The sequence below is a fragment of the Ammospiza nelsoni genome, chromosome Z, assembly GCF_027579445.1.
Source record: "Ammospiza nelsoni isolate bAmmNel1 chromosome Z, bAmmNel1.pri, whole genome shotgun sequence".
Taxonomy (NCBI): Eukaryota; Metazoa; Chordata; class Aves; order Passeriformes; family Passerellidae; genus Ammospiza; species Ammospiza nelsoni.
In genome coordinates, this window is record NC_080669.1 from 56,522,199 (window position 1) to 56,534,697 (window position 12,499).

Here is a 12,499-nt window from a genome sequence, read left to right on the forward strand (position 1 = left end):
TCCCTAGGGAAAGTATTTATTAAATCTCTTACCCTTCCTCTTGTTCACCTCCAGGGCAAAATACAGAATATGACAGAAGAAGAGTTTAACAAGGGTTTAGAGAAATGTTGAATAGTAGTTTACAACAAAACACAGCTGCCTGACTAGAACTGCAAAAGACAACGATGTTTTAGAACAGGGCTGTTCTCAGCACAGCTACTTGCAACCATGCTGAACAACAAAAGAACCCCCAAAAACCCAGCACTGATGCTGGTTTGCGGTGCTTCCTCCTTTGTCACACAACGTGCAGAGATGATCAGAAAAGACTTGTGCTTTGGCAGTCAGGGAAGGTCCATAGAGAACTCAAAGTCCAAAACATTCAAGGTTCCACAATACAGAAAGGCCAGTGCCATACCTGAGAGATACTGCATTAGGTCCATAGATCTCTCTCACTGCTGTTAAATCAGCCTCCAGCTGTGGGTGCTTGTGAAGTTCTCCATCATAGCTAACCTGTTGGGGAAAGAAAAATATCTTGAGAGTTCTGTATTTCATTTCTGGCACCTGATTCAGACTATTTACTCTCTGTAAAATACACTGCATTAAGATTCTTTAATGCCACACTTAGAAAGACGAGTTGAAGCCCTGAGGCCACCTCATCTGCTAAAGCAGTAAGATTTTCAAAGCAGGCACCTTTGCCTTGAAGTGTTTTGAGGGTTGTCTTCCTGTTGGTGGGAAAAGAAGCTGCAAAGGACTCATCCATCTGTCCTATTTTGTCCCAGGGTTTGTTCTTGTGTATTTTAAAAATGTTAAGTAGGGTAAGGACCAGATGTCCCCAGTCTTGTCATCCTAGTCCAACCACTACAGCACAAAGGTTTGCTCACTCTTGCTTTGTTGTCACACTCTCAAATATACTAGATACAGAATGGCTTGGGCACAAGAGAAGCATGAAACTATTTTCTATACCCGCACCTCAGCATCTAAATTACATTTTTAGGTTACTCACTGGCTACATTCTGCCCACCAGTGCAATAATATCAGATGAAAAAAGTAAAATTAAAAGAACACTTTATCGTGTTAAGTATTACACCAGAGAAGGTATAAAGAACTATACATCTAAACACCAACCCCTCCCTTTTTTTTTTCAAACTCTACATGAAAAATGGAGAAAGCTATCTTTGTGCTTATAACAAAAAGCAAAACTTGTGAAATGGTTTGGTTGGACTGTATTTAGTCAAAATAATTAATATCCTTCTACCTTCTACAAGGTCCAAAATACCTCTTTGAGCATGTAACAATCTATTCATCATCTGTCTATTATTACCTTCTTCTCAAGCAAAATGATCCTGATTGTGTGAACTTAAATCTATGTCTTAAGAACAATTAGAATGACAGTAATTCCATAGAAGTCAATGAACTCCCTAGATTTGAACAGATTCAGAAATGAGCGTAGGATTTGGTCTGTAGCATTGACAAATTCAGAAAGCAAAGCAGCAGAATACAATTTATCCCTTTAGACCCACACATTATATATATAAACTTATACAGGAATCCTGCAGAGAATTCTTGCAATTGCAGAGCCACACCCACATGCAGTACTATTTCTTCCATTTGTACACCCAAATCTATAGGAAACCAGTTCTATGACACTCTCAGCTCTGATATTTAGGGATGTGCTTTTCAATTTAATTAAATGTCAGTAGTATTCAAATAATAATCAGATGATCACCTTTTTACATTTGAAAATCAGCAGAGAGCAATTTGATTAGACTTATACCTAGAATTCTTTAAGTATAAGGCACAAAATTCATCAGTATGGAACAGACATGTATTTGTCAGAGATATAAATGCTATCCATAACCAGAAGATTATAAAAAAGTATTCTTCTTTGGTTTGGGCAGGCATGTCAGAACAATTTTCCAAGTAGAAGAGCATGGGAAGAAAATTGTTATTGCAATTTTTTTCACTTTAGGTAGGGGGAAACCAATCCTTTTTCCATGCTCATTACTCAAAGAAGAATTCTTTAAAGATGCGTAAATAATTGCTGTCCTGCTTCCAAAGAAAGCACAGCAATCATTTCACAAATCGTAGCAGTGGTGCACTTGCCACCTTAGTCGGTTCTAAACCAGATTTTTAAATCAGTCTTATGTTTCAATAATAGTAAAATACAAAAGTAACATTATGCAGAACACCACACTGCTTAAAATAATGTTTTTCTAATCTATTTTCTCATGGCAAGAGGCTATGAACTCAAAAAGGAAATAAAACACTGTTCTGGCAAATTTTAAGACCACAGTATGGTACCTCCCACCCCTGAATTAGTGCCACAGACATATTGATGTACACAGAGGAGGCTGTCAGGGTTTTGTATTTCTGCATTTTCAAGTATGTCTTGTAGCAGAAGCACAACAGACATGCAGAGAGAGAGCCAAAGGCAGTAGTATTTCTGTTTTCATGTCCTGTTCTTTTTTGCAAATGTAGAAGATAGTGATTCAAAGAAAGAATTAGCAGAGTTGCAGAAAAAGGGAATATAAAAGCTAAAAAAATCTGGTAACTCTGCTGTGACTGAAAGGTCTATGTTCAGAAAGTCTCTGTTTTTTATCTAAGACCTTATTCAGATTATTTTACAAAAGGTTGCTTTTTAGAAGGAGATTAAGCGATTTACAAACCTAAATCCCATTGAAAATCAATAGGCCTTAGACTATTGAACCACTTAGCTACTTTAAAGTATTTATCCACTAAATCCTTAGGGAGGATTACAAGCAGGTGCTTAGGAAGTGGATACAAACATTTAATTTACAAGCAAAAGGTTGCATGTTCTTTACACTGCCCATCAAATGCCACACGCCATCTTCCATGGGCCTTGTTCCATCTGCAGCAGCTCTCCTGCCTTTCCAGCTGCAGCCACTTAGAAATGCTGAGAATTATCCTGATCTCCATCCTTCCCAACGGTACTGCACACAATTACACTGGCATCTCTCCCTTCTATTTGTTACAGTCAGTATTTCTGCCCCCTCTCTCTCTGTGGGCACTTCTCTCAAAGGAAGGAGCCTGTCTTGTTTGCTCCCCATGTATATGGTCAAATCTTTTGTCTACCCAATACACCTGGTGCTCACTTGGTAACTCCTACAATCCCTCTGCTTGAGAAAGGACTGTTCTTTTTTGTCTTTCAAGGAACTTTGCTCATTACCTGATTTCCTATTTATTTTCTGAGTCCTCAGTGTTATTTTTTAACTCCAAATATCTTCATTAGACTTTTATCTTTTTGACCATGAAATTTTAAATTAGACATGTCTTTTTTCCCTCTTTTTAAATACACTTTCTGTGAGGCCTTTTTTATTTTCTTGTTCACTGTATTTTGTTTATGGATATTTTATATTCAAAACAGTAATAATCAACTGATATTTTATTTTTATTGCAGACCTGATTTTCTTTTTTGCCATTCCTTCCATTACATGTATTACCTCCTAGTGAAGACAATGCAATATAATCTAGTTTCCATTTTAATATCAGGCACTTAAATTCTAACCAGTCTTGTCTATTACACAGGTCTTTTATGCCTTGCAAAATGCTGTACTGCTATCTGTGTTCGTATCTCACAGGCAGTGCTAATATTTACTAATCCATTTGGGCGCTGCCAGGCATCCTTCACCAAATGTATCAGCCCTGGTTCAAGAAATAAGCACTCCCAGCTGTTTTCTGCCTTTTCCTTCACCTTGAGGTTACTGCCCTTCCTTCAGAGTTGAAAAATGAAGCGAGTACACACAACTCATCACTACAGGACAAGATCAGAAGCTTTTTCCTCTCAGGCAGATTAAAATAAAACCTCTCTCTTTGCAGTGAATTATGTGTATGGTCCTCCCCAGCACTCCCCAGCATGGGGCTGTAGGAGTCAGCAGCTGAAGGGAGGCAATTCCTGCAGTCATTTCTAAAGCGAACATGAGCCAATTCCCCATGTTGGCTATTTCAAACAATGAAAATAAATTGTTTCAGTTCAAGCTTCAATATAACTTTTAATAGCTTTTCGAGGGCATGGTGTTTGTTTGTTTGTTTGCTTGTTTGTTTGTTTGTTTGTGGGGCTTTGTTGGTTTGGTTTTTTTGAACTGTACAGCACCTCAACATGAATTTTGTGTGCTAGCCCCAGCGCACTGTTGGCTCTGCAGGAGAGGAGGCTCAGCGATGTCCTGCCCGTCAGCATCCCACGCTCTCTGCACCGACCCACCCCGCTGGCACGGCTGCCGTGATCCTGCAGCCTTGGCTCTGCACCCAGGGCATGGATGGCTTCAGCCTCAAGGCTGAGGTAAGGGACAACCTTCACCCACAGCGACCGTAATTCACTAAAGCGCTCATCGAAATAAACAGTTCTAATAAACATCAGCGAGGAATGACTCCTTGGGGCAACATTGAGGCTAAAAAACAAGAGAAATCTGAATAAAGAGATTAGCAGGGCAAAGCACACTGCAAAAGAAAAAGGCATGAAAAGATTTTATTGCCCAATACACAAGAGAATGTAAGAATTAATTCTGCTGAGGGAATAAGAAGGAAAGACACAGAGCAGTGCAATCATCTAAAATATGCAGCATTTTTCAAGGTGAATTTTACTCTAGAGCTCAGAAAAAGAATGGACTGTTGCCTAGACCTAAATTGTTTTGTAATAACGATTTTCACCATAAAAATGCAGTGCTCTTTACTTTAAAAAATGGCCATTCTCCAAAAAGGAAACAGATCTGGATCCAGTCTGACTTCCCATTTGTATTAATAATGGGGTGAAAGCGGTTACAGAGTCAGTTATCTGCTTCCTGGAAGTAAGCAAGTAGCTTCTACTTTCAAGCTTTCTGAGGGTATTTGCTTTTTCCATTTTTATAGCTTTGCAAAAGCAAGTAATGTTATTTTGAAAATGTTGCAATTATAACTTTGAACACATTCAATATTTATGCCATAAAATGCTATGTTTTGTACATACATACACATGCCGCTCTACTCAACACTGAAAAAAACATAAGAAAATAAATATCATAAATTTGTAATGGAATGAGCATAAGAACTCTCAAATATTACTTTCCTGGAACTTGTGCAAAAAATTTCCTGCATTACCTGTCCTCCATAATAAAATTCCTCAGAGTCATTATCTCCTTCAGAGTCTTCTTCAACTGTGCTGCTGTGACGTGACTCCTTAATGGAAAAGGAAAGTTAACAATGATAGAAACAATATGCTGACCTTGCATGTACAGATCTAAATGTAACTACAGGAATTATGCTTTTATGAATAAGCCCACAGCATCCTTTCTTAGGAGATCTTTTAATATAATTTTTCCAGAGGACCCATTTTAAGAATAACGAAATATCACATAAAAAAAGCACCTAATACAGGGTACATAAAAACACCTTGAATATATGTTGGAGAAATAATACTTGTGTGGTTAGAAACACAGCATGGTATTTTAAAGAACTGGATAATTCAGCAGACTTTGTGGGGATACTTTACTCTGTGCTTTTGCTAAACGAAGCCTAACTTTCTCATCAAGGCTGGTTCTGGACATAGATCTTTTGGTGTGTCAGCAACCTACTACAACTTTATTTTACTTTATTCTCATAATTAAACCCTACTAGTTTCAGGAAACAAGTCCAAACATGGAATATCTTATGGTTCCTTCTGTGAAAACCTGACACTCTGCTGCTTAATTATTATTTTTAACAGAAGTTCCATCCTGTTGCAGGGAAAGTTTCAAACTTAATTTTCTGAGTAGCTCTTCTCTGAAACAGTGAAAAGTAAGGATTAGAGAGTCCTATGCTTACCTAAGTAAAGCCTGCTCCAAATAGGCTGCTGTGTGAATAATATCAAGTAAACTGAACTGATCCTGGTACTGACTGCAACTCAGCATGAGATAAAATGTTATATTCTGTTTCCCACCACTAGAACCTTTACTTATAACTATAAAATTGCTTGAGAGAGTAATTCTTGTTTCCCACAATGCACGTGTTATTTCTAGGCCCTATGGTGACTAGTAGCCCCCAAAGAACACCTAGTAAAATCATCATTCTTCACTTCAACCTGAACATAATGCATTCAACCCCTTTTTTCTTACTCATGTTCTACACAGACATGCCATAATGGAATAGAAATCAGAAATATGAATCAAAAAAGCAGAAGTTACCCTTAAATTCCATATCCATAAACGTCAGTAGGTATACACACTTATCACCAATTTCTGTGGTCAGATATTGTAATCCCACTTACTACCTCTGCCTCTAAATTCCTGCTCTATTCACTGTATGTATACGTACAGTGCAAAGGTATATTCACCCAATCTCATGGCAATTTCTGTCAAGACATGAAAAATAATTTCTGCTTCTACTTCACTGAAAATAGAAAAAAAAACTTTAAGTCTTCTTTGTTTTATACCAAAATTACTTCAGAGGGAAGTATGTTTCAAAACAGAAATCAACTGAACAAAAATTCCACACAGAACTCTCACATTAGAATAGTGACAAGCCCATCATATCCTAACCAAACCTTGAACTGTCTAGCCAACAGAAATCATCAGTGTTAAGAGATTCTTTTATAAATGTGTTTTTCTCAGTACTTTCACATTTAAGTACCCTCATTCAACTAGAAACAAAATAGAAGCTCAAACTCAGTGCCACAGAAGCTAACTATATTTCAGGCTTTTAAGGAAATGGGTAAATTCTTCCCACACTTGTTTTTCTTATGTTCACAGAGCATACAATGAATACAACGATGAGGCAGAAGAAGCAAAGTATTTTCAGTGCAGCTTTTCACGTCAAATGACATTTCATTTACTAAAAAACCCGATACACATAGCACCCAGGCGTGCTCACCTCCCATTTCCAGGCTAAGAAACTCAGCACCCACTCTTACCAAAGGAAGACTTTAGGTCAAGCACCTGAAGGCCTGAAACGCCCAACCCCTCACCTGAGGCAGGAGCACTTGGGTGCCTTCTCTGAGGCCATGACACGGCCAAGCCCCAAGTGTGGGTTTCCCCGTTGTGCCTCTTCTTCCTCAGTGAGACTGGCCAGAGAGCTGTGCGAGAGGCACAGGGCAAATGCCACCATGCCTGGAAGACTCTAACACTCAAGACCCTGCTCGTGGTGAGAGGAGTCCTACAGAGGTCTAGAGTCTGCAGTGGGATTGCTGGCGGATATTTGAAGGAGCACCCAGGAGGAAGTAATTGAGATGTGGTCTTATGTGCCAGAGTAGGCTAAAAGGTAATGGAATCACTATCCATCTTTCCAGGACAGCTGTATATTTAGGGCCAAAAGAGTCTATAACACTGTTGGACAAAAAAATGAAACACCAAAAACATATTTCCTAGGATAGAAGGAGAATCTCTATCCCAACTAAGTGAATTGCTGGTTAATCCATTTATGAAACCCAGAGAAATATGGTAACATTCTAAAACATGTAAACATGCACAGATTGAACAAGCACATTTTGATAGGAAGTCTAAGCTAAATATTCATATTCAATTATTTTCTTTTGTTCCTTAAAATAATTTCTGTTTAAATATACATACAAGAAATACATACCTCTCCATTCTCCCTCTGTAATTTTGACTTTATGGATAAGCAATAGTTGACATCATTGGTTTTTCTTAATTCTTGAAAAAAGAAAAAAGGAAAACAAGGAACATATGTGTGGAAAAAAAAGTGAAAATAGTTTTGCATATGTATGCAGACTAGGAATCCTTAGTTGCAGTAGTAGAGTAATTAAGGAACAAAAAGTTACAGATATGAAATGCATCAAAGAGTTGACAATGCAACAGTCTAAAATTAGGAAGCCTCTACTTCCCAGAAGACTTCTTTAAAGTGTGAATAGAAACTCAGCTGATCCATATAGGATTTTTGTTTTTCCCAATTCGTGATTTACAATTTAGTGTCATTCATTAATTTAATATAATTTATAAAAGAATGAGAAATCAAACCCCTCAGGAAAACAAAACCTTCTATATAAAAGATAGGTTTTTACTGTATTGTAAATTACAGGCTTAATTTCTATTCAAAGTAAAGAAATATTTGCAAGTAAAATTTATCACAAATTTCTGATGATAATAGCAAGATTGTGTGCCCCCCTGCAATAACTTCAGTAAGATTATTCTTGATTTACATCAGTATTAATGAGATAGAGAGTGAAGATCATACTGGTCCCACAGTAGAATTCAAAATAATTATCTGTTATGAAAAAAATGTCCTAAATAATAATAATAATAATAATAATAATAATAATAATAATAATAATAATAATAATAATAATAATAATAATAATATTAGTACAAAGTCAAGTGTTCCTATCTGAAGACCTGCCAGAATTAAGAGTGCTCTTGCAGTTTATTCTGCAGCCTGAAATAATCAGAGAATTTTTCTGCTAGAATCTAAACTGCCTCCACGAAGTGTGCGCACAAATCTTTATTAAATACAATAAAAATGTGTCTGTATGTCTGACAAGCATACCCTTTCATATATCAAGACATGTACCCTTTCATGTACCTTTTTGAAAATAAGGAAATAATTTATAATGAGAAGGTCCCCAAAATCATTGGGAAAAAACAAAAAATTTTTCTATAGCGGAATTTAGTGAAGCAGCTGAACCATTTCCTGAAGTAATTCACCAGAGGCAGTAGCAGTTACAGACTGTTTCATCTGCAGTGGTGAAGATTTAATGAAGTTTTAAGCAAGTGATCATGAAAACTCATAATTGGAAAGTATTCAGCATCTCTAGCTGTATTCAAGGGGAATTGCTCTAGCACAGGCTGCAAGACATTAAAAGCAAAAAATACATTCTGCACACAATTGTAGTGATCCCCAGAAGAAATATTTTCATTTCTTCTATTCTAAAATGTTGGACAACTTACTAGAACAAGCCCGGAGAAAACAGCAAACTGTACAGCTGAACCCTTTAACATCATATCCCTCTACATTCAGACAACATCTTTGCTTTCCTCCAAAATTATGAATTTGATAAAACTCCATAGATATAGGATTACCTGTAGCAATTTGGTGGAAAATTACTGGAATTGGCTCTGTTGTAACTAACACATCTTCATCGTTATCAGAACTGGAAACATAAGTGTTATCTACAAAAGAAAAACACTTTGCATGGTGAAGTTCCATTGTGTTTTGTCAGCCCCTTCCAATGTTTCCTATCCCAGATTTTTGTCACAAGGAACCACTCCCCAGATGCTTAGGGAAGCTGAGCACTACCACCTTCCTGGTGTGTTTGGATTTCATCCCTTGAAATTGTTAACAAAAAGAAAAATATTATAAGTACAGGAGATTCAGACCCAAACTTTATAAAGCAAAACCATAGAGTGTGATGTCATGGCTTTTGTGAATCACACCAAACTCTGCTCTGAACCAACCCATAAGGCTTAGGGTGGCCAACTTTTCCCAAAATTAATACTTGTTCTATGGTTTTTGCTATGTCTGACACCAAAACTCAAGCTAGATCTAATAAGCAGAGTGAAAGCTGCACTGAGAGCTGGGTGTTAACAGCCAATTATGCCAAATACCTGTGCCTCATTTTGCCTAGTCTCATAAAGGTAATTTGAAGTGTCTTCAAATCTGTGGATAACCTTTCTTCACCCTGATTCAGGGAGAACAGAAATCCCTCCCACTTAACCTAAACATTGGTATGTATGAATATTATAACTATTTCACCAGATTTTCTTTAAAAATGTAGGGATTAGACCAAGGAATGTGTCTGTTGGGTTTGGTTTTTTTTTTTTTTTTTTTTTTTTGTTTTGTTTTGTTTTTGGTTTCTTTTTTCTCTTTCCAACTTAATGTTTCCTAACAAACACCAAGAAGCAGCGGGGTCTTCTGTACTGTCTGCAGGAGCTAATTTTGTATGTATTGCTGAAGTGGTTATGAAAGTAATGATACTTTGTTTTCTAATGGTCTGGGCTGAATTGAAACCTATGCTCTAGAGCAAAAAGGCCAACAATTAGGATAATCACAGATAAAGTGACTTACATATTATAATTTTAAACACTTGTGTCCCACACCAGCAACGTGCACGAAATCACACGCAATTTTAGGCATACTGCTGCAGCCCAAAAGCTTTTGAGTGCTCCCAGTGAAATGTTGCAGGTGTTAACATTACTTGGGAGCAAAGCATTATAATATAATCCTTTGCATCACAGCAGCTCTTGGCCACCTTTCTCAAGAGGGAGCACGGGGCTGCGGCCATTCCTCGCACGGTGCGCCAGGCCGGGCAGGGCAGCAGCTACACCCTGCGCACAGATGGGTTTTCCTGGCTGCCACTGCAAAACAGCCTTTCTGCCACATTCACACACATCCACCAGCTCTGACCCTGCCCCACACCTTCGCCTACTCCCACGCCCATGCTGTCCTGCGAGGCAATCCGAGGCATCTGGGGCTGGCTCCACACACACAGGCGGTGTGCAGGCAATGCTGCAGGAGGCCAACACCACTGAGGCCCAAGGCCTGCACTCCTGTGGGCGCAACAAAACATCTGGGGCTGCTCAGCTACACACTGGCCACGGGGACATGTTTTACAGCCATGGCACTGTGTGAACAAAGCAGGGTGCCTTGTGTCAGCATTCATTCCTTCTCCCACTTCTGTCCATTGGCAGCAGGGGCTGTGAGCTACAGCCACAGGAGAGCTGCAGCTTGCCCTCTGCAAGAAGCCCTGCCGTGACTCTGTTTGTATTCTCCATCTCGACACCATCACATCCGTGTCCACCTTGCACATACCACACAAGCACATCTGTTTCCCAGTTTTGGGAGTGTAAGTTACTGCTATAGAGTCTAATGAGCTGAGATAACTGAGGCCATCATTTGGCTCTAAAAAGACCTAACACCACATACATGGAAGGGAGAGTGGGAATCATTGTGCTACAGCCTGTTGCTGTACAGAAAACTAGGAACAGAGTATGTTCTGTACAGAACAGACATACATATATGGAAAAGGACTGCTCAGCTACAGGTTTTATAGATTTTAACTGTATTTTTACATCCATTGTAATTTTTTCTTGGCAGCTGGATAACATGACTTTCACTGCCAAGCTGGTTTTTTTCTTTTGCTTTTCAGCAGCTATTTGGGTTTTTTTTTTCCTTCCATCGATATGATGAGACTTGAAATTAAGATAATAGCTTTGATTTGCTTTCTTCAACAACCTGTTTCTAACACTTGACACCTAGGACTACTTACCCTCTTCACTGGAGGACACAGTGTCTGGACCTAGCAGAGGAATGCAGCAAACTATGAGCTGCCAAACTGGTTCTCTCCATCTCTGCTGCAATGTCTAAAAAGGTGTGTAACCCACAAATCACTGGGATAAAAGACTATAGCAGTTCTACAAGTTTCTGTCAGCCAACACAAATAATTCTGAACATAAATTCATTAGCAAAATGCTTGCTGCACTGCTGGTTCCCACAGGAGTCATGATACACTCATGCAAGTGGGACTGCAGTCTACTCATGGATGTTATATTCTATAACTGCTCCTTAGAAGGATTATTTTCTCCAGTTGTGTCAATGTTATGAGAAAATTGTTACAGTGATACTTTGCTGAAACTGTTATTACCTGGCTCTAAACTTTCCAGTTATGTTTTCACAATTCCAGCAATAGATATGTAACTTTCAGACATTACTGTCCCAGCACTATTACCGTTAAGTCCTCAGTCTGCCTTTGTGAGCACATTTTTAGCTTTCACTCTTAAATATGAAACATTCAAATACCTCCCATTATTGAAAGTTGTCACATCACATTACGGTTTCCATAGGTACAATTTAAAACCCAGCTGCTTCTTTTTGATGCTTCAATAAGTAATTCAGCAACAGCTACACACTGTTGTCAGTACCAAAGTGGTGATGCTGCATACATTACAGCAAAGCAGGCTGTGGGAGTATGTATACTACCCAAGGCTCTTCATTTAGTATCCAAATTTACTTTTGGTCGTAGCATTTTAGCTGAATTGCATCAATTGCATCATGGCCTAATGTCACCTACTTTCATATCTTTATTGCACACATTAGCAATTTATCAGATGATCAACTCTGGCAGCCTTGTCTTGGATTTACAAATCTGATCCACTCTGTACTACACAGTCTTAATCTACACAGGATAAAAGTTTGCTGTGGCTATGCACTAATGGACTTAAACCTTAATCTGTAAAGGTTTATCCTGTGAGAAATTTAATTTGAGAGCACATGCTGCTCTGAACTCTATCACCTTGCAGCAGTACTTGAAGAACACCTTCCAGCTGAGGACATCAGCACAGAGCTTCCCAGACTTGACACCATCACACCCTGATATATTCCTGAAACCTTCCTTAAGACACATGTCAGAGAAGGAAGACACAGTCAGCAATAACATTAGGTTAGAAATTTAGGACAAAAAAAAGTGACAAATATTTGGGCTCATTGAGTCAGAATGAGTTTTTTTTATGATCAAAGCTGCAAAATGGCAGAAAGTCCTTATTGCTCCCAACACACTGAACATATCATCATCATAAAGCACACATATATCCTGCAAAAGCTTGAG

The 12,499-nt window shown here is 38.4% G+C and overlaps 1 protein-coding gene across 2 annotated transcripts in view; it reads right to left on the reverse strand.

The window, feature by feature from the left end:
* The window catches only part of PARP8 (poly(ADP-ribose) polymerase family member 8), a 119,432-nt gene that overhangs the window by 50,420 nt on the left and 56,513 nt on the right, over positions 1-12,499 (reverse strand). For both annotated transcript variants that reach the window (XM_059492127.1, XM_059492126.1), the window contains exons 4-7: positions 8,979-9,068; positions 7,525-7,595; positions 5,071-5,148; positions 395-489 (exon numbers count right to left, since the gene is read on the reverse strand). In XM_059492127.1, the coding sequence (XP_059348110.1) occupies positions 395-489; positions 5,071-5,148; positions 7,525-7,595; positions 8,979-9,068 (334 nt within the window). The remainder of the gene's footprint in view (positions 1-394; positions 490-5,070; positions 5,149-7,524; positions 7,596-8,978; positions 9,069-12,499) is intronic.